Source organism: Squalius cephalus, assembly GCF_949319135.1.
Source record: "Squalius cephalus genome assembly, chromosome: 6".
Classification (NCBI taxonomy): domain Eukaryota; kingdom Metazoa; phylum Chordata; class Actinopteri; order Cypriniformes; family Leuciscidae; genus Squalius; species Squalius cephalus.
Window position 1 is genome coordinate 36,998,392 of NC_137127.1, and position 26,784 is coordinate 37,025,175.

Here is a 26,784-nt window from a genome sequence, read left to right on the forward strand (position 1 = left end):
CTGTGAAAATCTACAACCTGGGAGAGGTCCCCCACCCCGCCCCGCCCCGCCCCGCCCCGCCCCGCCCCGCCCCGCCCCGCGGTTTAGGGTTAGGGTTAGGTTAGGGTTAGTTTGCTCTTTTACTCTGAGTAAATTTTAAATGAGCTACTTTTTACTTTTACTTGAGTAGATATTTAGACCTGTAATTTGATTTGTACTTAAGTAAAATATAATTGAAGTAATAGTACTTTTACTTGAGTAGAATATTTTAGTACTCTTTCCACCTCTGTTTATTACATTCAAAATCACTATTGAACTGTTATATTATACTATTGTACCTGCACTACTGTAAGAAAGATGACAAATGGGAATGTAAGAGACATGATTATTGAAATAGAACTAAGTTTAATCATCTCCCTCATCCTCTTATCTTCTATCTTTTCCATGTCAATTCTCAGCTGATCTTGCAAATGGAAATGCATTGTTCGTACCGGGAACCAAACATCTGAGCCTTTCACAGATCTCCAAGAGCATCTGCATGCTCTACTGAACTTAGAGAAAAGGCAGCAAGCTTGTCAATTGCAAAGGTCTTTTCTCAATGCTCCTCACAAAACAACCTCAACAGCAGGTAATTATGATGCTCCAGTGGAGAACTAATGTAATAATCAACCTGATCCATTTCAGCTCTATTTTATCCTTGTATTTCCATAGACACAGCTTTTAATTCTTACTCTTATCAAAGTTCTTCAAGGACAAGCAGGATAATCCACACCCAGCTGATTTATGATTAAACCATTATGTGTTTGCAGCTGTGGGTATGCAAGTTGAGTTTGTCTAAAAAAATACATTACAAAACATACAAAGCTACCCAGGCAGAATTTAGAACACAATATAACCACTGGAGAGCATTAAGATCCCATTATTATTTTAAGATATACTGCACAATCCTAAAACACAGAAGATATTGCCATTTCATTAACAGACAGTTGGCAAATCCGTAAACAGAGAGAAAAAAAAAAAAAAAAAACATACCCCTAAAAGGACTATAGCTTCATTTTTAAGCATTTGGTGGCTGAATAAATTAATAGTTTGGGTATGCAATAACTCTGCACCCTTACCTTTTGACGGATCTCCTCCTCCATCTTGACCGGTGAGCCCAGTTCAGCAACCTGTTTGACCCCATCACTGGCATAACCTCCATACTCCCACAATATATAGTTCTTCGAATGGGAAGCTCCAATGAGGGCCGACCAGTGATTGGCTCTCCCTGTTAAGGTACAAAAGTCCAAATAAAGTCTTAGAATAATGCATAATAAAAGGCATAGTTCATCAAAAAATTAAAATTCAGTCATTAATTACTCACTCTCATGTCGTTCCAAACCGGTAAGACTTTCGTTCATCATCTGAACACAAATTAAGATATTTTTGATGAAATATGAGAGCTTTCTGTCCCTCCATTGACAGTTACACAACTACCACTTTGACACTTTAAAATGTTCATAAAGAAATCGTAAACTAATCCGACATTCGGGTGAGTAATTAATGACAGATTTTTCATTTTTGGGTGAACCAACCCTTTAAATAATTTCTTACTAAAAACAATTACCTTGTGTTTCTGATCATTAGTTTAATATAAACATGCATTTATGCGTTTCGCAGATAGTTTTATGCATAGCACATTGACGATACACATGAGTATATTTATTGTTGTGTTAATCGGGAACCAAACCTTTGGCATAGTTTGTACTAAATTTAACTACAGAGACATGTGTAATGGATAATGTACAGTCGACCAGTCATTATGACAAAATAAAACTGACACAGCGATCATGTAACATTTCAGGACAAGATGACAGAAGGGGAAACGAGGGAAGTGATAACGGTGGAGGGAGCTGAGGAGACAAGTCGAGGGAGGAGCCATGCTGGAAACTTGGCAGGCAGACCCAAGGGGATGACAGGTTGAGATGGAGCCGATGCAGGTGGAGATCCAGGAGGAGCCAAAGAGCCGATGAGACCAAGAACAACAGGCATCCAAGGTTGAGCCAGGGTGCCAGAGGACTGAGGCTGCGAAACGCATACATGCGGTGTGATTCAGGAGTCAGACCTTAGTTTCAGTAGTCATGTCAAAGCTAAATCAACATACTATTATCTCAAAAATATTGCAAGAATTAGATGCTTTGTTTCCAGACTTGACTTAGAAAAACTTGTCCATGCTTTCATCACAAGCAGGGTGAATTATTGTAATGGACTCCTCACTGGCCTTCCCAAAAATACCATAAGACAGGTGCAGCTCATACAGAACACTGCTGCCAGGATTCTGAGCAGAACCAGAAAATATGAACATATCACACCAGTCTTCAAGTCTTTACATTGGCTCTCAGTTACATTTAGGATTGATTTTAAAGTATTATTACTGGTATATAAATCACTCAATGGCCTAGGACCTCAATACATTGCAGATATGCTCACTAAATATAAACCTAACAGATCACTCAGATCATTAGGATCACATCAGCTAGAAATACCAAGGGTTCACTCTAAGCATGGTGAGTCCGCTTTTAGCTACTATGCCAACCAGAGCTGGAACCACCTTCCAGAAGAGATCAGATGTGCTCCTACAGTAGGTAGTACAGTACACATTCAAATCCAGACTCAAAACACATTTCTTTAGCTGTGCATTTACTGAATGAGTTCTGTGCCACTGTACGTTTGACTGATTACACTGTATTTTATTTTGCATCCTCCTTTTTATTCTAAACTGAACTCAAATGGCACTGAGAATTGGGTAAGAGAGATGAAACCATGCTGATGGCCTGGGACTGTGTTGGAGTAGTGAGTTTGACGTGATTAAACTTGAGGTTCTGTGGGGTAAGGACTGGATCGATTCCATTCCTAGAGCTTCCGAACAAATGGGTTTTTGGGGTGCGGACTGATAAGGCAGTGAACCCGAGGTTACCCCGTGAGTCAGTCCTAGAGCACCTCCTGTCCGATTTTAGGGAAAAACCGGGTCTATTGGAGACATACAATAGATTTTTTGGGCACCAAAGAATACCACAGAGACAGTGCAATCCACATGGGAAAATCTCACAGTAAAACAACAGCTGTGCAAAATCTGTGTTTTGCCAGATGAGAAGTTTATTTATGAGAAGTTTATTTATGTATAATCTTAGTACTCTTTTAATTCTTTTATAACTGTATCCACTGTATGTCCAACTGATTGCACTGTATTCCTCCTTTTCATTCTAAACTGAACTAAAATGGCACTGAGAATTGGGTAAGAGACAAACATAAATTACTTAATTGGGGAACTTGAGAGATGAAACCATGCTGATGACCTGGGTCTGTGGTGGAGTAGTGAGTTTGATGTATAATTAAACTTGAGGTTCTGTGGGTTGCGGACTGGATTGATTCCATTCCTAGAGCTTCCGAATAAATGGGTTTTTGGGGTGCGGACTGATGGGGCAGTCCTAGAGTGCCTCCTGTCCGATTTTAGGGAAAAATTGGGTCCATCGGAGACGTCCAATAGATTTCTTAGGTGCCGAAATAACACCACAGACACAGTTTAATCACCATGGGAAAATATCAGAGTAAAACTGGGAGTTGTGAAAAATATGATACACTGGTGTTTTGCCAGATGAGAAGTTTATCTATGTATCATCTTTTTACTCTTTTAATTCATTTTATAACTGTATCACATATCTCTTTTAATTCCTTTTATAACTATTTTAATTTCCCTTGCTTTTATTTTGTGATTATTTTAATTCCGTTCTGTAAAGCACTTTGAATTGCCATAGTGTATGAAATGTGCTATATAAATAAACTTGCCTTGCCTTGAGTCTTAGCCAGTGGGACTGAGGACCAAGATAGGGCCAGAAAGAAGGCTGAGCCCAACAGAGCAGAAGAGGTGGAGGGACAAAGCACAGCTGAAGGCCCAGAAGTCCATGGTGCAGGCAGTGCGACGACTAACCAAGGTGGAGCTGGAGGGACAAGGGAGTCCAGTGGAGCTGTAAGTTTGATGGCCCCATGTGAAGCCAAGGGTGGGAGGAGCCAAGGTGAAGCCGACTGATCGACAATCTGAGATGGAGTGATGGGCTCGGAGGCTGGAGGTGGAGTTAGGTGATTTCCTTGCCAAGTCGGAGCTGGAGATCGGAAGACCCGAGGCAGATCTAGGTAGCAGAGTGGAGTCAACAGAGGGGGAGCCGAGGAACTGAAGGGAGTCTGTGGAGGCGAGGCCGAAGGACTGGCTGTCTTTGGTAGAGGAGGTAGGAGATGGAGGCTAGGTGGGAGAGGAAGGCATAAGACTTAAAGCTAGGAGGAACCAGCGGAGACGTAGGACTCTTGGAGCTGGGTGGGAACAGCAGAGACACAGGAGACTTGGAGCTAGACAGGACCAGCGGGGACAGGAGATCACAGAGATTATCCTTTACCAAATCCTCATAACATCTCCCAGAGGCCATATACAGCTCACCCTCAGTGGCGGGTCTCCATTCCATTCCCTTGAACTCCACAAGCACTGGGACGGATGATGTTGCCGGCTCACGCACCTGGTCAGACTCTTCGTTGGGCTCGGGCTCCGGGTGTGATGGTATTGATGCCCTTGCCTGAGGTGGGCTCTGGCATAGGCTCCATGCAGGGTGTGGGAGGTGAAAGGTAAGCCATTCATTTTGTGGCATTGGTAAGGCACTTTTACGTTCTCTCATTGGTTTCTCACGATTCGGACATCCACGAAATGCACATTTTAGAACCATTCTAAACACTATATCAAGACCCATCATCTCAGTTCTCGCACATGCGTCGTGGCGCTCTCGTGAACTCACATCAGAGGCCCACACTGAAGAAAATGAATAGTTGAATAAAGTCGTTATTTTTGGGTTTTTTTGCTCACAAAAAGTATTCTCCTCGCTTGATAAACTTAAGATTGAGCCACTGTAGTCACTTGGACTATTTTAACTATGTCTTTACTTACTTTTCTGGGCTGGCAGATGCAATTACATAGCAGACTATGAAGGAGTGAGCTAGCTCTCAGATTTCATCAAAAATATCTTAATTTGTGTTCCGAAGATGAACGAAAGTCTTACGGGGTTGGAACAACATGAGGGTGAGTAATTACTGACAAAAATTTCATTTTTGGGTGAAACTAACCCTTTAATGAAATAAAAGGCCACTTAATTTAAAAAGGTTTAAGACTTAGTATTTAAAGTGTATTTAAATAGTACACTTTCATTACTGTTTCTTAAAACACCTAAAATATGCTCTCGTGAACGCATGTCAGAGACTGATACGGAAGAGAAGAAATTGTTGAACAAAATCATTAATTAGTTTTTTTGGCGCACAAAAAGTATTCTCGTCGCTTCACAAAATTAAGGTTAAACCACTGTAGTCACATGGACTATTTTAATAATGTCTTTCCTACATTTCTGGGCCTTCAAAGTGTTAATTACAGCTATTTAATTAACACTTTGAAGGCCCAGAAATGTAGGAAATGGAGCCCCCCTGAGCCATCAGATTTCATCAAAAATATCTTAATTTGTGTTCCGAAGATGAATGAAGGTCTTACGGGGTTGGAACGACATGAGGGTGAGTAATTTAACACTTTAACACAGTAGTTTAACACTTTTAAATAATAAAAAAAAAAAAAAAAAAATCAAATTAAACATTTTAAATTATTGTTTTAATAATCTTATCTAATGCTTTAAATAAGTAACTTATTTTGATATATTTACTAACTCAAGCACATGTAAAGTACTTGTTAATCATTTTACCTGTTTGTGTATTCGATAATAGGATTATATGTATTTGATCAATTAAATAAATATTTAATGCCAGTCAGTAGTACATTCAGAAGTACACACCATATTTAAAAGACAACAAAAGTAGTTATGAAATGTACTTATGTACGTAAGTGTCCCAGTTAAGTTGGTCAAAAAGCACTCTTAAGTTCAACTTTTTTAATTAATTGTATTTAATATAAATTTAAACTATAATATATTTCATTTAGTTGCAATAAACATTCAATTAAGTGTCAAAAACATTGCATTCAGTTCACATTTAAGCATATTCTTTTAAAAAGTACTATTTTTATAACTATGCTAAAATGTACTTCTTTTTCACAAGGGTTGTATTTGAAGACAGTCAGATTAAAATACCCTGTTTCTATACATATCCTAATGTAGCACTTGGCAATAATAAAACATCCCAGTGCAATGCAATGAATTTTGAATCTGGCATGCATCATTTCCCAGTTTTGTTCCCTCCTCTTCTCCTCATAATTTCCTATCCTATCTCCACTATTGCTCCCGATATAACTGCCAAAAAAGACAAATATATCATCAAATAAATATTCAATTTCAGGAAGAAGCAGCCATAGCAATATTAATCTAAAATAATCTTAATTCCTTACGTAAAAAGCACTTCCTGACTCTCATGTGACAGGGTTCACATTACCCGTTTGCAAAGAACTCTTATTGTAACAAGTCAACAATTGGCACAGCGGCAGCATCAGTCAAAATGTGATACTATAGTCTCTAGCACAGACCATGGCCTACAACAGCCAAATCAATGGGAAATGTGTTCTTAATTAAATTACCCTATATATATAATTAATACATTTAATTTTATAATATTTTTATATTACAACATTAGGTACTTATAAAAGATACAAAATAAAATGTTATTAGGGCTGTTATTTGATTGCATTTTTAATGAAATTGAATTACACGGTATGTAGATTAATTAATTAAGCACAAATGATTGCATATACCAGTATTTGTTGAGAAAAAATAGAGTAAGTCAAACACTTCACATTATCGTAGCAGATGAAAGCATGAAAAGGCATTACAAAGAATGGCTTGGAAGTTTCGTTGTTTTATTTGCATATTATTGAACAAAGCTTATCACTGGTCCACAGTACAAGAAAATCAATAACTGTATGTAAATATTTGTAACTAAAAGGCTGTGCTACACTAAACATACAAGTTAAAATGTTTGCATTTTACATAACACTACAATCATTAAAAGAATAATCCTGCTTTTCTGATGGAGAGGAAGCATCCCTCCATTGTGCAGGAGCAGTGTGAATCTTTAGAGGATCTTTGTGTGCTGTGTACAACTATTCCATGATGGCTTCCAAAAATGTCATATAAATGGTTTCCACCTCCCACAAAATGTGGTTCTCCCAGAGGGGATGGTCAAAAACTACTAGAATAGCCCTACCCAGGGCTTTTTTGAGTCTATGTCCTCAATTTGTCCCCTTAGCCAAGTCCTTCAATGGCAAGTTCCACCTTACCACAAACAAATAGTGCACTTAATATCAATGTTGTATTAGGTTATGGTGCTACATTAAGATGGAGTTATGACAGGCAGTCCTCCCTGAACCACTGAAAAGAGATTCACAAATGAAACATCTTACCTGTAAAAAAGTTAAGAAATTTCACACTTCTCTTTCAACTTTATAATGTCCTGTACTAACAATATAGTCACCTTGTAGGAAAATTAGGTATTAAGTTCCAGATCTCCCAGTCTGAGCCTTTAAAGCCCTCAATCTAATTTCTACTCACCAATTTATGATATTCCACAGGAATGACAGTGTGTTCACACTGGCTCTGTGAAGAACTGCTTACCACATCCTCTCTGTGCCGCTAATCCGCTCAATCCGTCAGGCCTGTATCAAATCTTACTGATGTGCTCTTATGTTCCAATGCTTATTTTTTATATATCCTGCCAAACACACTATCTCTCCATTTCTCCTCTCTATCTGCTTCAAAAATATGGATATGTATTTTCCTGCAGACATGCCCTTGATCTACTGGGTTGACATGATAGTTGTTTTGAAATTAAGCTTCAAGGTTATGGGCCCTATTTTTGCTATTAGAACAGTGGATTTGCCAGGAGCAAGCCAGGAGCGGTTCACAGCCGAGGATACCGAAGTTCTCATCAGGGCCGTAAAAGACGAGAAGTTACATTGTATGGCAGGGAACAGCAACTGGCGGCCCGCGGGCCAAAACTGGCCCGCCAGCAATATTTTCTGGCCCGCCGGATTATTTTGGAAGTCCTAGGCTAAATGCTGCACAAAACTCTTCCACTACTTGAGAAAAGCCGTAGTCGCGCGGCGATTTCATAGGGAAACGCCCATAGGGAATCATGCGGCGCGGGATTACATTTGAAAGTATAACTGCGTTCACACCGGATGCGAATAGCGCGTCAAATTCGCGCCTGCCGCGTCTAGTTATAAGCTTGACCACTTTGTGTCCATTCACGTGTCAAAAGACGGTAGCGGTCAGAACTCTTGTGTACTTTGGACGGAGCGGGCGGTCTGACTGACAATAGCCCACTCCCGACATCTTTTGACAGCGTATCCGTACTTAATTCTGACCACCTGTACACCTAGCTCTGAGGAGCTGTTTGGTACTGAAACCATTGTCAGTCAACAACATTATTTTTTTGCAAGGATGTTTGAAATAGTTTGGCAGAAAATAGCCTACTTCATTTGTCAGTAGGGCAATATGATTTTCGTTTATGTTGCTTAGAAATTTGAGTGATCTTTGTCCTATTTAATTTATGTTATTTATATTTCATAAATTTTTTCTGTGGCATTTTTTTTTTCTCTGCTGACAGTAGCCTACAATGTTAAAATAGCCTAATATTTATATTGACACGAACACAATTTTTGTATAGCATTTATAATTATTATAGGCTACTTAATCTCCTTCTTTCCGTTAGAGACATTTGAATGTGAGATTCTGGAAACGAGATCTAAATTTTGTGGACCCGTCAGGTCGGGAAATAAAGCTGGTGAACACCGAGTGTATTTTAAGCGGTTGTCATGTAGTAGAATGATGGTCTGTATCTTTAAGATGTGAGTGTACTAGTATGCATGCGGGGACCGGATGTAGAAAGGAGTTCACGTTGAGAAGCAGAAAAGTAAAGACGCCATTTGGAAAGTTATCAAGCGTATGACTGATTTAATTCGGCAGAGTGTATGAGAGATATCTGATTACACAAGAAAGCAGATATATAACAGCGGTTGCTGAATAGAACCTTGTGGGAGCGGGACGGGAAAAAAACAGTCCCGCGCAGACCTCCTTAAACCTTAGGTGTGTATGTGTGTGTCCCGAATAACTAATAATAAAAAAAAAGGAATAAAGTTCAAAAGTCGGACTGTAAGCGAATGAGGCATGATTGCTATTCACACCTTTATTAAAATGTCTGTAATCTGTTACCACAATAGTAGCTACTTGATCTGTTTAAAATTATTTCCTTGATATATGCCTAAGGTGTTAAATTAAAAATGAAAAATCAAAATTAAAATTTGTCTAATCCAGTAATTATTTTTTTTTATTTTTGATCTGAGCACAAAATCAGAAAACCCGTCGTTATTTGTTTTTTTTTTTCATTTTAGTTCAGGAAATAAATAGCCTAATGGAAAAACAAGTCGTTTTTTCATCTTTTTATTTTTGGTTTTAATTTGAAAAAACGATTGAACGAATGATCCACGGACGGTGACGGACCCATCATATTCCGCAATTATAGGCCTATATAAGAGTATTTAATTTGTATCCATAGGCCTACTTTGTGTAGCTGGCCCGCCATCTACTGGCTAAAAAAAATATTGGCCCGTGGCCAAAGTTACTTGCCGATCCCTGTTGTATGGGGATGGGAGAAACCCACCCAAATAAGCTTAGGTTAAACAGGCGTATAATAATTTTGGTAAATGTGTAAGCTAGATTTATGCCTATTTTTTTCACATCTTCATGGACACCACAATGATTTCCTTCATGTGGAATATTTTTCCTTGTAATTATGTATGGTTTGCAAAAATGGCAACTGCTGCGTCTGTGTGTAGATGAGAGGAGCAAAGTGTATGCGCATTGTGCACATGCTACATTATGGCCAAGCATGCACCCTTAAAATAGCATCTGAACGCACCACTGAACACACGCCACTGACTTTAGACTAGGTTTTTCCTGGTCTGTGGTGGAATTGTTTTCTGGAACTGCAAAATAGCACCAGGGAACGTTTGTGCCGGAACACGTCTCTTCTTTTCGCTGAACCGCCCCCCTGGAGCGCAAGTTCATTCCCTAATTTACCGACATGCGTCTGTCGAGGGAAAAGTCCGCTGTGCGTCGGGTGCAAAATAGGAATGATTCATGCGTTGGTGTACAATTGCGCTGGGTGCAAGATAGGGCCCTATATGTGTAATGTTTTTGATGTTAAAATACTTTCTCATAATTTCAGTTTAGTATATAATGACATCTACAAGTAAACCACTTTGATTAGTTGATTTTCGCAAGAATGTATAGACAGTGGGGCGAAATAAACAGTGACGTTCAAAACACTTTCATGGCAATCAGTAACAGTTTTACAAATTGCTGAATTGGTGGCAAATTTATGAGTTTGCATTATTTCATTGATACATTTTCATATGATCTGCTTACACTTCACTTGTGGTTAGATTTAGGAGTGGACCTTCATGGTTTTTTTCTTTTCTTTTCTTCTAAAAACATACATTTTTGTACAAATCAAAATGTAAAAATTTATCAGAATTTTCCATCAATTTGCCAAAAAAAAAAAAAAAGTTATACTTCATCTTATTCTCTAAACACCTGCAATCTAATCACTATCCTTCTTTTCAGTGCAAACACACCTCATTCCTATGCAAATAATACTTATAATAAAATGCACTTTATTTACAAAGAAAACATTGCAATATTACCACCCATGCATGCGTCCCAACATGTCAATTTCTTTATCAGCCAATAGTGGGAGTTTGAGGTGGGACAACCTGTTATTGAAAAAATGGCAGACTGGACATTTTCATTCACAATCATTAGTGCAGCTTGCCAAGGCAAGGTTTATCAAAAAATCTAAAAAGTATTGAACCTTAGTGCATAATGCACCATTAGCGCTATAAGCATGTTTTTATTTGAGCAACAAAGTCAAGAATATGACTACTTGATGTGCCTTAATAATTAAATGAAAGTGGCTATGTTTAATTAAAGTTGATTTGTTTATCAATTAATTCATGCAAATGCATCAAATTGAAATGATAACGACTGCATATATTCTAGATGTCCACAGCAGCATGCTTGTGTTTTCTTTTACACAAATGTTTTAAGATACATGTAATTGTACCAGCACATGGGAATGTTTTCTGCACGTGTGACAATCATAAATCCTATGTGTTATCTACTTTACAAGTGTGTGTGTGTGTGTTTTCCAGTATGTCTTTCACTGTTTCCTAAGCCCATAAATTAGGGAACCATACTTTCTTTATGAGGTTCATCTAGCTCCCAGAGTACATTCTAATCAGAGTATTGATCTGAGCTGCAGAAGCTCAAGTGGAGAGCGATTCTAATCCCCAGGCTTAATTTACTCCCAAAGAGACACTCTCAAGGTTATCTACACCAACCACAAAAGACAAGAATAGAGGACAGGTGATAATAGAAAATAATGAGGAAATGATTGCATATTACACATCTTAACTGATGTTTGTTGCAAAATGAGCAACAATCTTATAGATATATTATGAGCATAAAATAGATAGAGCCAAAAGATTTAAACCACTAGTGCTGCTTGCTACTGCACATTTTGCTGTCATAATGCAAGGGTGATTGCGAGGGACCAGCCATTGTTGTGCAGTTTCTAGGTTGTTCTGGGTAGTTGCTTAATGATCAGCACGACTATGTGAGTCTTTATACATTAAACATTCAAATCCAGATTGTCAGTAGAATTTAACCAAAGCTTTTAACCAGTCTTAAGCCTGTCGCACGCCAGATGATAAGCGCACCACACTGTGGCTAGGACAACTAAAAGGTTTGTGCACACCAGATGTGCCAATTGCAAAGCAAAAGTCCAAATAGGACTTTGGAAATAGGACATGGATCTAATCAACAAACATGCAAAAGTTCACTTCACAGATGAACTGGTGAAAATGAGTTTGGTGTTTGAAGAAATTTTTTTTTTTTTAAATATTTTTCTATATGAAGCAACAAATACAAACGTATTGCTTAAAAATGCCAATAAGCAATCTTCTAAGGGTTAAGTCAGAATGTACATTAAAAATATGGGACAAATATAAGGTAATTTACTAGAAAGCTATGTGAGTGGCCCTCTGTAGTACAACATGATTTTGAACATACACTTTTAGAAAACTTTCAGGGCACTCTATTTTAGATTCTGTCCAGTGTTTCCTTTTGACACACAAATATGTTAAACTTGTAAATAGACAAATTACTTCTGTATTTCTGTCATGACAACTCTCTGAGTGTTTGGCAATGTTGATATGTTTGGTCTTGGCGGAATTGATCTGCTATACTGCTGCTTTGCTGCTGCTGCTATAGGTTATTGCTGCTGCTGCAGAGCAAGTACGGGACTTACTACTGCCAATACACGACACACTGCTGTGAGCAAGTAATACATGCTGCTGCTGTACAATATAGTGTACATGAATTACCCGAAGCAGATCTATACAAGGTGGAGCAGGGGAAGGTAGAGAGTTTCTGAAACCGCGCTGCACTGCACTTTATTTATCAACACACGTCTTAAACCTCATAATAAAAATATACTGTATGTCCTTCTGTTGAGATGTGTAACAAATTCTACAAATACTTAAGTGAGAAACTTCATAATATCTACAGCTCATAATATCTATCTGGCTCTTCTTTGCCGTCTACTGCGTCTCGTTCTAAAAACTCACTTTCCACTTCCTTTTCTAATTTTGTCACTGTCAGTCTAGATATTGTTTTGAAATTGGTCATGTCTATGAGCTCATCCACATGTTCTCTCGACCCCCTGCCTACTGAGGTTCTATATAAGTGCCTACCATGATTATGCCATTCTATCACAATCACAATTAAAACAATCTATTAGAACCGTTCCAGTCTGGATTTAGATCTGGACACAGCACGGAGACTGCTCTAGTCTGGGTCACAAATGACCTTCTTACTTCTGCCGACAGGGGTGCTTGCAGAATGCTAGACATTAGTGCTGCTTTTGACACTACATGTCATAATATCCTTATGTATAGGTTGCCTGTTTGGTTGGGCATCTCTAGTGTTGTGTTTGGATGGATTAAATCCTATCTCACTGATCGTTTTAAATTTGCTTGTATGGGAAAAATCTAATCCGAGCCAACATCAGTTCAACAGGGTGTCCCACAGGGGACAGCACTTAGACCCATTTTGTTTTGCATTTATATGTTGCCTCTTGGTGACATTATTAGAAAGTATGGTCTGGGGTTCCATTGCTATGCTGATGATACTCAGATCTATGTCAGCACATACTCTGATCCTAATCTTGGACTAAGATTAGGATCAGAGTATGTATACATAACGGTGTGGATGCATGACAATTATCTTAAACTTAAGATATCTTAAACAAGCAAAATTATCTGCCAATGGGGTAAGAAAAATAATCTTGTTTTCCATTCGAATTCAGATTTTTTTTCTTACCCCATTGGCAGATAATTTTGCTTGTTTTAAGCAAAAATTACTTAAATTACTTTCTTTTTATCTTAAAACAAAATAGAATTTCTTATGTCATTTTACTTCTCTAGTAAATCCTTCTTGATTTAAAATTTTTTAGACTGGAAACAAAACAAAAATACTAAGTAAGAAAAGCATTTTTTGCAGTGTATTGATTTTTAAAATCCTGATTTTAACATATAAGGCTCTTCATGGGACAGCTCCGGCATAACTTTGTAACTTAGTTGCTCCTTACACATCAACTCTGTAACGAATGTGCAAGAATCATGATTCTGTTTTTCCCTGCACACAAAACTCCAGAAGCCTTGTCATTATAAATTTTGGGAAAACTTTTAACGTTTAACCTGTAAATGTAACTCATAGCCCTGGTGCTGCTAGGTCTGCGCTTGTGGCAACTTTTACGGCTCCCCTGAGACTTTATAGCAACCTAGACACACTCCAGAACAACGTTCTGCATTCCAAACCCCCTTTCTCTCTGCACCAAAGAGATAACGAAACTTTCTATAGACATTCCAAACACACAAAAACTTACCTTGTATTTAATTCAGAATGATTCAGAACCTAAGATGATGTATTAAGGCCTGCATGTTTGGTTAGCCCTTTCATGCCATAGTCATGATTTTCTGATTTGTAACTTGGAAGTGTTTCTCCTAATTAATGTCTCAAATAGAATCATGGTCTTGTAACCTAACCCCCCTGCTCTCTCTCTATGTGACATTCCAGACTGAGAAGTCACCTCACACACAAACACCACACATGGACCCCTTGTGATGAAAAGCACCTTTTAAATGTAATAACTGTATTTCCTTGTGTGCTTAGATGTCTTCCCATATCAAATTTGTGTATCTGCAACTTTATCGTATGTTAATCAAAACTTTAAATGCTTATAATATGCATATCTTATGTAACTCTGTATTCCTATAATCTTCATGTGACGTGTTTGATATCTCTGTAATTCTCTCAATATAACGGAGTCGAATTCCGATAGCATAATGCAGTAATGTACATTATTTTACAATTTTCATATTTCTGGAGCCGAACGGCTCAGTCCCATCTCCTCATGACTCATTCAAGTGGGCGTGTCTAACAGGACAAAGGAAAATCTTCCCGCCCGAGATGCTCTAAGATGATTGGTCCACGTACGCAAAGTAGGCGTACGTTAAGTCTTTTCATAAGAACACTGACCTAGACTTCTTCAGGGAGCACTTTTTCTGTGAGAGGTTTTCTGGGTCCATGGCTCCTTTGGGAGCTTTTCTCCGTTTCTCTTTTCTTTTTCTCTAAGTCTTTTCTTTATTTTCGTCTTCGGACTCTCCCTACGTTGAGTGAAGCGAACGTAGCCGGCAACTTCAACTCAAAGAAAAAGACTCTTTTGAAATTCCCGCGACCGCGCTCAGCTCCTCTTCCTTAAGGACACACGCACGAGCACTTCGTCTGAGAGAATTTCTGGTTCCATGGCTCCTTAGGGAGCTCTCATCTCCGTTTTTCTTTTCTTTTCTTTACTAAGTTTTATTTTCATATTCACCTCTCCCTCCACGAGGGAGATGAACTCTGAATTGTTTCTTTGGTAACTCCTACGTTCAGTGAAATGAACAGCCGTCAACTTCAACTTTAAAGAGACTTGAACATCCCGCTCACCGGAAGAGATGAGAGCGCAAGCCCCGCGTCCTTAAGGAAACACACGCACGCTGCTCTTAAGGACACACGCACGACTCTGCGTTCTTCAGCAACAAAGAGAACCATTTTGCAAGATAAGTTTATTGAACTTTTAATGTAATCTGATTCCTTGTTGTCTCTCTCAAAGGTTACCTTGTCTGTGATTTTTGCCATACTGTGATCTCTCTGATCGCACATTTTGCTTTCACTTTCTCTCTCTCTCATTTTCGTTATGCGTTTAGTCTTGTATTTGTTTACGTGTTCTGTATACATACATATATTCTGTGTATACTCGTAGTTCGATGCATCATTAGTTCAATTATTAAAAACCCAATATATTCCTGATTGATTCTGTCTGAGTGCTCATGTCACGAAGTCAATGAAATGTTTTCGATCTAGCTACAAGCTTTACGATTTGTTACTTTTCAGTAACCTAAATTTTATAAGGACAGGAGAATAGTTTCATGGCCAGAAACTATTTTTCCTGAAATTATAAGAAGTGATAACTTTATTGAGAAGTTGATAAGTTAATCTTACGGCCGTTTGCTGGACAAACAACTGTTTGATAATTACATTAATTTCCAATAAGGGTTATCTAATAGAATCGATCTGAGATAAGACTATTGATATATGAATGAGGAATTATAATTCGTTGTGATTGATTATTCATATACAATCAATCTATTTTCAACTTCGATAATTTAAAGTAACTGTAATATGCAATATATTAATCATATTCATGATTAATTATTAAAATTCCCTATAGATCATTTGAGCTAATGTTAATGTACTACCCAGTGCGGTTACAACTCGCTCTCTCCTTTCTTCTGACTCCTTTACTAGCAGCCTACTTTTAAATTGTTGTCTATGGGTGGACAGGCTTTTTATGTTTAGGCTCCATGGTTGTGTAATAAACTTCCCTTGGCTAATAGAAATTCCCCAACACTGGACTGTTTTCTTTTCTGTAAAACTTCTTGAGTGTACTATTGTACTTTTGTTATTTCTGTTTTATTTAAATTTTTGTAAGGGGTTCAATCGCGTAGGGCAGTAACCCATTGTAATTGTTAAAATTTCCAAGGATCGGCATTCTCACCTAAAACTGATCAGGCAGACCAAACCGTAAGTCGTAGAGACTTGAAACTTTGCGGGCTGGTAGTACTCACACAGTCACAATACACTACAACGTCAACCCGCACCGATGGGCATGACAGGGATGCTGCAACGGTGAAATGTGTGAAATCTCTCATAACTCCTAAACCGTTAGGCGTAGGCTCAGGTATTTTATATTGTTGGAATCCTTGGCTCAAGGAGGACAAAATGCATGTCTCCAAATTTTCGAGTATTTTAATTTTTTTTTTTTTTTTTACTTTTGAGAACTAGTCCTAGGTATTTGGCGCGATCGAAACAAGATTCTCTGGAGTAAATTCTCTGATTGTAAATAATTATCAAAAAAAAGTTTACATTTCGATTCACGGTCTCTAAGGGCTGTTAAAATATTAAAAGTGGGAGGAGCCACTTTTGCTAAAATGGCAATAACTCATGAACGGAAAAATATATTCTCACCAAACTCGGCACACCCATGTAAGCAACTGGCCACTTGGTGGCGCTATAACATTTAAAAAACATAAAAATGGCTATAACTACGCAACCCTGATTCTGATTGACTTGAAAATTGGCATGTGGTGTCTATGTCCAAGGTGCCAAGACTGACTTTGAGGACATTCTCGTATCTCGAAAAACAGCGGCCAATGAAGTTTGAGCAGCTACCAGACAAGATTAACGGAGGCCGATCGGAACAAAACTCGCTGGGCCTATTTGACTCACAGCCCTAGAGGCCTGTGAGAAATTTGAAAGAAATCGGCCAACTTTTCTTTGCGTTTTTCATGTGTGTAAAGGATTGTGTGCCACAAATTTTTGGCACACACCCAAGACATTCATACCGCATGGTAGAACTCCTCAATATGATTAACTTTGCCTCTAGGACCACAGTCGCCAATCGAATCGTTTGCTAAATATTGGAGATTATTTCAAAAACCAACTTTCGCGAACTAGTCCTAGGTTTTTGGCTCAACCTCGATAAAACCCCTGCGTCCACCCAAAAGCCTGTCATTCTTAAACAAAAACTTCACAAAAAATAGGTGAGAACATGCAACATTCATCATGCAATATGATTCTAAACAAGTATACAAACTTTAGGAAACATAATACCATTTTATGCTTGTGCTTAAAGGCCTTAAAACGCTTGAACGCTTGGGTTTGAGAAAAGCGCAATATAATTAAATGTATCATCATCACTGCTAAGGCAAATGCTAACTAAGTATTTGAAGGTTGAGCACGTGAGCACATTGTCCACTGATACAGCATGAACCAATCAGCTGTGCCCTATAGATAACGATGTTATTGCAAGCGGGTTGAGTTAAGGACCTATTAGCCTGCGCCATCTAGATTTTCATGACAGAACTTTGTATTTCACACATAAAACATGGAATGATGTGAAATACCCATTTAAATAAAATATATAATCTTATACTATACTTTTCCAGAGTCATGTCCAATACCACTGGGTGTTCTCCACAAGAACTGCTCTATGATATTCTGCTCCCTTGACATGGCTTGATTCCCTCCCTCCTTCAATGTAAGAACCGTGAGTACCGTCCACCAGGAAAAAAAGAAAATCTACACTTGTTTATAAAAAAAAAAAAAGTAACAGAAAACCTCTTATGTGGGTTGCATGATGTAAGGTATAATTTGTCCCTTAGTATTGCATAACAATTCAAATGGCTTACTTTGTCTCTAAACTTTAAACTGGGATAGGAGAAAGTTGTTTTTTTTTAACATTGAAAAAATTACACACCTCACATGTCATTGAGGACATAGTGTCTTACTTGGGTAGTCTTTTGGGTGCAATTTCTCTGACCAGTTCCCGTAGAAGGTGACTCTGTATTTGGCAGTTCCACAGGCACAGCAGTCCAGCAGGGGTTTGTCTGTGGTTTCTCCATACAGCGGTTCTAAAGGACAAGAGAGAGTGGCTGGATTGTTATTTATATCCAAATGTACAGCATGTAAAATTGTATTATTTAATTATTATAAATAATAAATAATGTATAATTTATGTGTTATTTATTTTATCTATACAATTATTATATCTACAAAATTATAATTATATATAATTATCTATATATAAACTGCACAACAGGCTTAATCAAACAAACTTTTGTTGTGTCACTAGATAGGCATCATACAATGTCAAGAATGTGAAATAATGAAGTAATTGAAACATGCAAGATGTCCCTGTTGCTATGTTTTGTTTTTGGACACTGGTCCCCAGTATGGGATGCTGGTTTGTAACAAACCTAAACAAATTGAACTGAAATGTACTCTTTTTTTTTTTTACTTTACTTTTAGCTGCTTTATTTTTCATCCCAGTACCAGAGGCTTTTGACTTTATACTGACAACTATTGGTCTGGCTGCAAGAAGTTTATTAACTGCACACACTCTCTATCCTGCAATGGATGCATGTTGGTTGAAGGCATTTGGTGGCTGTGAGAATTGTACTGTTTGTTTACAGTTGGAATAATGATGCTGGAATATAATCCCCTGTAACAATCAGGCCTGCGACATAACCAAAGCTCAGATAGAATGTTGGCCATGCTATATAACAGCTATATGAGGAGACAAACTGGGGGAGAAGAGAGAAAAAAGGAAAAGCACTATACACTGTGAAAAAACATATCATAGAATAACTGCCTGTAATATGCTAAACCATCTATCTGAGAGTAATGAATAACTCACCTTTCTCACACATCCGCTTCGTGAGCGAGCCCTCATCCTGGAATGAGATGATCTTCCTCTGAACAATACTAGCCCTAGAGATAGAGAGAACACGATAATGAAGGGGAATCAAGAAAAGAAAAGAAAAAGAAAAGAAAAGAAAATCAGCACTTTGAAAAGGCAGCAATCATGAACCCCCATGGAGTGATTGTAATCCATAAAAAGAGAAACATGCAATTCGAATGGCAGTACATCACTAAAGGGAGCTGTGCCCTGGATATCACAAGCCAGCAGATGTGAAGCATATTTATGCATTTCTGCTGGAACTAATAATGCAAAAGAAAAAGTTACATTCTAATTACATTTACAATACAAGTTTCCTTTTTAGCACTATATACGCTGATGTACTGTACAACAGGTGAAAAAACAAACAAACATGTCTATATGGATCTAAATGTGGGCCAATAACTGGTCTCAAGTTGGATTTTGGATGTTGGTGTGCTGGTCATCCCACCAGACATTTAACCAGAAAAGCTTGCTGAATCATCTTCACCAGAATTATCATTTTGGTCAACCAGAGCATTGCTAGTAAACAGGATAACTATGCTGGCCAGAAGCTAAACCATCACTTGTCAGTGTTGGTTGCAGCAGAGATGAACCAGGATCTAAGTGCAGCAGTCTTTATTTAGAAATAAACTCCAAACTTCACAAAACAGAATCTCAAACTGGGTGCACACTGTGCTATTTTGGCCACGATTTGGCCATCTGAGACAAAATGCAATTCCTAAAAGATTCTTCTAGGCTAAAATCTGAGGGATTTGATCCTTAGTTTGACATGTTCACCGACAGCTGATTAATGACCGATTAATACAGACACAGGAAACATGAACTGAACACAGTGAAAACTAATCTAGAAACAGACGAACAGAAAAAAAAAAAACGACAAAGAAAAAACCTCTAAACGTGAACAAACACAAAATTTGACATCATTACACCAGCTTGGATTATGGCAATTTAATGCTGGTCAAATATGGTCTTTTTTAGCAGAGTGAATAGCTGATTTAAAGATGCAAATGAACCTGCGAGCACAGTCCAAGAATACAGAGTATGTAAACAAGAGAGAAATAGTGAGACTCTGGTCAAGTAGTTGTAATTAAAATCGGATAAGTGATCATGAACATAACTTAAACTCTGGGTTCCAAAACAGTTGGTGAAGCCTGTTTACATGGTGCAATCTCAGATACTTGTGGCAGCCATGGAGGTATTTATACAGCCTGGAAAAATCTCAGAGTAAACAAAAAGCCCTTCCTCCTCACACACTGAAGCTCTCATCTGAGGAACAGGCCTGGCATTATTGTACTGAGAGCTGGGGCCAGTCCAGGTGGTCCTCATCCAAATGACAAGGAATATTTATGAACCGGTAGTTTTCACTCACTGGACTTGTCATTATCCATTGAAAGATGAACAGCTCAACTATAATGAACAGCTCAACTATAATGATTATGAGATTTAAAAATATGAACTCTCCTATACTCACTGAATATACATTAAACCTCATATTGTATTTGGGGTCTGTTCAGACCCCATTTGATGTTTCCCTCATTAAAAAAAACCTTCATCTCACTGGCATAGCCCTATTCGGACGGGACTAGTTTCACAGGGGGACGTTAGAGAAATTTCTGTTTCACAGACGTACTTTGATTATTTTAATCCTGTCCGAATCTGCCATGTCTGTCTTTTTCTCACACGACCTATGTAAAAATTCCAGAGCAAATTACCTACTGTTTTTCGTCAAACTCGGCGGTCCTCAGAGAAATCTAATCCCGTCCGAATGCGAATGTCTGTGATTGCCGAAAATGTTTTTTTCCAAAATGCTTTTTCTTGTGTGTTTTGGTCAACGTGAACTACCATACAATCTCTCGCTATCGCGCCGGTATTCAAGTTTCTGCTTTTTGCGCACCGATAATGGATGTAGATGTGTTCGGTACACTGCGAAGAAATAAAAAAATGAAATCAACAAGAAGAGCCAAATCACGTAAACTGTTAAGACTGGCTACTGTAATATCAGTTTCAGGTAAGATTACTTTCATTTCTGCACTTAATTACATAACGTGTAAATTATATAAGGTAAAACTTTTTATTCCAGTAGGTTTATTATAAGAACCCATTTATATAAAATCATGATGATACATGTAGGTTTAGTTTTTTTTAGTGGTGGGCCGTTATCGGCGTTAACGCGAGACTCTTATCGCGCGGAAAAAAAAATATCGCCGTTAATCTATTCTCCAAGTTGGGTTGGGAACGTTGGGAGCTGGCTCAAGCTACACAAGCTATGATGACGCAATCTACCCGCGGCCGCGAGGAACACCCGGCTGCAACGCATCATATTCGTCGTCATCTTAAGTAAACACGGCTGAAAGTGAAAGCTGGTGTAAAAGATCCGTGCAACATCCATTATTTGGACTTGGTTTGTATTTAAGCCGTCCGACGTAGACTGTGTGGTGTAACAGTTCGGTAAATTAACACACGACTAATCCGTTCTACCACCTCAAATTCAAAACGAAACATATCACTGAATACCAGCGCGCGCGTATTATTCCCAATATATCTTAGGCCCTGTTTACACGAGAACGCTCGCGGGTGAAAACGTAAAAATATTTTATCAGATGTGCCTTTCGTTTAGACGGCGACGGCGTTTTGGGGGCTTAAAAACGCAAAAAAGTGAAACCACCCTCCAGAGTGGAAATCTTAAAAACGCTCCACCGTCGCGTTCCCGTCTAAACGGTAAAAACGCAAAAGTCTGTTAGACAGTGAAGGCACCGATCAGTGCTTCACATTGCCACCTAGCCGCCTGGAGAGCACACTACATTGAATTTCACACACTTTTGCGTCACCATATGCACGCAGATTTCCCCCACATAACGCTCGTCTAAACGCAGAATAAAAAGTGATCACTTTTGCGTTTTCTCTTCAGATCGTTTCCGTGTAAACGTAGCCTTAGTGAGTGGTGTAGCACATAATCTCTTTTTATTAAAAGCGCCCGATTTTAAGAATCGTTGTTGTGTTTCTTTTTAACTGAAAAGACATCAGTTAGACAATATTCTAATTTTAAATTTGGGGTTTCATAAGCTCCAAGCCATAATAAACATTAGACCTACTTAAGTCTCTGCAGCTAGTGTACTTAAATTTTATTTATCTGCAAAATTATGTTGTATACTTACAGTTTTGCACAATATATGTTCTCAAAACTACATACACCCTTTAAAAAAAAAAAAAAAAAAATACATTTAGCAGTTGTTTAGCAGGGTCTGTGTAACCTGTTCTGAAATGGTTTTATTATAATATCGTTATCGCAAGAGGCTGCAATGTATATCACAATATGGATTTTAGGCCATATCGCCCATCCCTAATTGATAGCCTATAGTAGTTGATAATAACATAGGCCTACCTAATGTTGCCTACGGACGGTAACAGTACAGTAGTAACCTTTTACAGTCTATGAGTAGAACAGCTTTCTCAAGCAGTTTGTGATGCATTTTGGAAACAGGAGATGAGCCCCTGGTCTAATGCGCCACCTGGCTTGAGAAACCCGTTCTCAAAGACTTACTTTTATAGTCATTATTTGGGTAGCACACATACTCTGAATGCCTTCGGCAGAATTCAAATGAGCCATTTTAATCTAGATTAATCTAGATTAATTTCAAAATTAATCTAGATTAATCTAGATTAAAAAAATTAATCTATGCCCACCTCTAGTTTTTTAATACTACAATTTTTATAAAATGTTTACAAAACACTAAATACGTTAGGACGTTTTACTTTATTTTTCATACGCAATCCACGCATTCTGAACACGTGATCTTCTGCAATGCCCACATGTAAAACACAGACACTCCTACCTCGGTAATAAACACGGAGATGTTAGTCCCGTCCGAATCCGTACATGAAATCACAGACGTAGGTTGATAAGAATTGTAACTCAAACGTCGTTTGGAAAACTAGTCCCGTCCGAATAGGGCTTTTGTGACTTTTGTTACATCATCTATGCACACACACACACACACACACACACACACGGTTTCACTATCTTTGTGGGGACTCTCCATAGACTGATTTTTATATTGTACAAACTGTATTTTCTATTCCCTAACCCTTAACCCTACCCATCACAGAAAACATTCTGCATATTTACATTTTCAAAAAAAGTATGTTAGTATGTTTATTAATCAATTTCCCACAATGTAGGTGATCTCAGGTTTTACTATGGGGACATTTGTTCCACACAATGTAATATAAACCTGTGTACACACAAACTGGGCTTGATTCGGTTGTTATTAAGTGTAGCGTCAGTTCTGGCAGGTCACGTTAGTCAAGCTTGCATCAGCTGACACTCAGTCTACCAATAGGAATACGACGCCTATCACTGTATCCTATCACTGTATCTGCTCCCTTTTACTTAAACTCATTACTTCAGACTTATGTGACACTTGCGCCCTGCAAGCGAACGACGTCTTGTGGTGCCATCTCAAAGAGGCACAAAATCTCTTTCTCTGACCTTTTCCATGACTGTTCCCTGCTGGTGGAATGATCTGCCTAACTCAACCAGAGCTGTTGAGTCCGTAGCCACTTTCAAGAAATGGCTGAAGACACATCTTTTTCGACAGCACTTGATCCAGTAATACTAACACTATTCTATTCTATTATAAAAAATAAATAAATAAATAAATAAACAACATGTACTGCATTAGATTAAACTGAGAAGGGTCATAGCACTTGCATATTATTGTCCTACTGTTAGTTTAACTGCTTCTATTGTTCTCATTTGTAAGTTGCTTTGGATAAAAGTGTCTCCTAAATGAATAAATGTAAATGTAAATGTATACATATATAAGCTCATTCAGTATAATCAGCAGCTATTGCGTTTCTCAGGAGCTAATTACCCTTCTCCATCCCCAGCTCCTCCTCTCATCAGTCAGTATGGCATTCTGATTCCCTTTGAATCAGAATAAAGTCTCAAATTATATTGTACTTTAAAATCTCGAATTAATGATATCTGCAATAGATTCATGAAATTAAGGTCTGGTACTAGAGCAAAAATGCAATGTGGAACAAACATGCTCACTGACACACACACACACACACACACACACACACACACACACACACACACACACACACACACACACAGGTGTGACTGCAACAGACAGCATTTGTATAGAATTTGGCAAACAAAATCAGAAATGTAGAACAAATGCTGATATGAAGGGGTGACACACACAAACATACACTTTCACATGCACACGCACAAACACAATTCCTGTTAAGTTCTGCTTTTTGCTAATAGTTTTAAAAATGTACATTTATTTTAATAATTTCTTATTCTAGTTTTGAAAAATAGCAAGGTGACATTTTAATTGTTTATTAATAAACTAGTGTTTTCTGAATCAATGTCGGCTGCAAAGATGAAGTTGACGATGCTGACTCGTCATCTCCGCATAGTGATCTCGCCTTTAGAGAGAATGCGCCTTTCATACAGGTTACATAATCAGAGAGAATTTGTTTTCGATTTGAATTGGTTAATTTAAAAGTAGACATTATAGGCATTCTATGGATATATTTATATCTATATCTGTGAGGCAAGTAGCCTATACACTGAGTTTCTGTTCATTTATGTAACACACTGAAGTTCAGGAAGACACTTTACAGTTTGGAATGATGTATTACTCTTATCTTTCTGACCAAAAATGACGGAATATTTTAAGTAAAAAAAAAAATGCAATTGATTGTGCCGGGCCGGCGCTTCCATGTCATGCAGTAAGCATGCTATACCAAACTATGCATGAACACTTGGCTATGCGCCTAATAATAGAGCACATTTATCTAGGTTAATGTTAGAGCAAACCACCATGTAAAGTTGCTATTACTTACATATCATAAATGATAAGCCATATCTGAGGTTGATGGACGATAGGTGAACATTTGGATTTCCTGCCTGACATATATATATATATATATATATATATATTTATATATATATATATATATATATTTATATATATATATATATATATATATATATATATATATATATATATATATATATATATATATATATATATATATATATTTATATATATATATATATATATATATATATATATATATATATATATATATATATATATACAGTGAGGAAAATAAGTATTTGAACACCCTGCTATTTTGCAAGTTCTCCCACTTAGAAATCATGGAGGGGTCTGAAATTGTCATCGTAGGTGCATGTCCACTGTGAGAGACATAATCTAAAAAAAAAAAAATCCAGAAATCACAATATATGATTTTTTAACTATTTATTTGTATGATACAGCTGCAAATAAGTATTTGAACACCTTAGAAAATCAATGTTAATATTTGGTACAGTAGCCTTTGTTTGCAATTACAGAGGTCAAACGTTTCCTGTAGTTTTTCACCAGGTTTGCAAACACTGCAGGAGGGATTTTGGCCCACTCCTCCACACAGATCTTCTCTAGATCAGTCAGGTTTCTGGGCTGTCGCTGAGAAACACGGAGTTTGAGCTCCCTCCAAAGATTCTCTATTGGGTTTAGGTCTGGAGACTGGCTAGGCCACGCCAGAACCTTGATATGCTTCTTACAGAGCCACTCCTTGGTTATCCTGGCTGTGTGCTTCGGGTCATTGTCATGTTGGAAGACCCAGCCTCGACCCATCTTCAATGCTCTAACTGAGGGAAGGAGGTTGTTCCCCAAAATCTCGCAATACATGGCCCCTGGTCATCCTCTCCTTAATACAGTGCAGTCGCCCTGTCCCATGTGCAGAAAAACACCCCCAAAGCATGATGCTACCACCCCCATGCTTCACAGTAGGGATGGTGTTCTTGGGATGGTACTCATCATTCTTCTTCCTCCAAACACGTTTAGTGGAATTATGACCAAAAAGTTATATTTTGGTCTCATCTGACCACATGACTTTCTCCCATGACTCCTCTGGATCATCCAAATGGTCACTGGCAAACTTAAGATGGGCCTTGACATGTGCTGGTTTAAGCAGGGGAACCTTCCGTGCCATGCATGATTTCAAACCATGACGTCTTAGTGTATTACCAACAGTAACCTTGGAAACGGTGGTCCCAGCTCTTTTCAGGTCATTGACCAGCTCCTCCCATGTAGTTCTGGGCTGATTTCTCACCTTTCTTAGGATCATTGAGACCCCACGAGGTGAGATCTTGCATGGAGCCCCAGTCCGAGGGAGATTGACAGTCATGTCAACTTTGCAAATGTATTACAAAGTAAAAATGGAAATTTCACAGGGCAGCTCAGTGGGTAGCACAGTCGCCTTAAATGTAAGAAGTTTGGAACTACCACAACTCTTCCTAGACATTGTGGCCAGACCAAACCGATGGTCACTCTGGCTGAACTCAAGAGATGATGTGTGGAGATGGACTTTATGGCAGAGTAGCCAGATGAAAATAAAAGCACGCTCGGAAGTTGCAGAAAAAAAACACCTAAAGGACTGTAAGAAACAATATTGTCTGGTCTAATGAACCTTAATTCCTAGCGTCATGTCTAGAGGAAACCAAGCACCGTTCATCACCTTTGCAATACCATCCCAACAGTGAAGCTGCTGCTGTTAACATCAAGGGTCTGAATAGGTATGTTGATGTGAAATCTCAGTTCTTTCTTTTTAATACATTTGCAAAGTTATCACAAATCTGTTTTTTTTTTTTTTTTTTTTTTTGCTTTGTCATTTTGTTGAATGGAGTGCGTAAAAAAATAAGTTTTTGATTGTGTGGCAAATTTAAAGAGATGAGTAAAAACAGAGAAGTTGTTTCTTGAGTTTTCTTCGATTATTTCAGTTATCTAATTGAATTGTGTTGTGCTACAG

At 38.1% G+C, this 26,784-nt stretch overlaps 1 protein-coding gene across 2 annotated transcripts in view; it reads right to left on the bottom strand.

Annotated features, from left to right (window-relative positions):
- spon1a (spondin 1a) overlaps positions 1 to 26,784 on the bottom strand; it is a 341,163-nt gene that overhangs the window by 251,901 nt on the left and 62,478 nt on the right. For both annotated transcript variants that reach the window (XM_079874223.1, XM_079874222.1), the window contains 3 exons: positions 18,907 to 18,980; positions 17,999 to 18,121; positions 1,098 to 1,246 (listed from right to left, as the gene is read on the bottom strand). In XM_079874223.1, the coding sequence (XP_079730349.1) occupies positions 1,098 to 1,246; positions 17,999 to 18,121; positions 18,907 to 18,980 (346 nt within the window). The remainder of the gene's footprint in view (positions 1 to 1,097; positions 1,247 to 17,998; positions 18,122 to 18,906; positions 18,981 to 26,784) is intronic.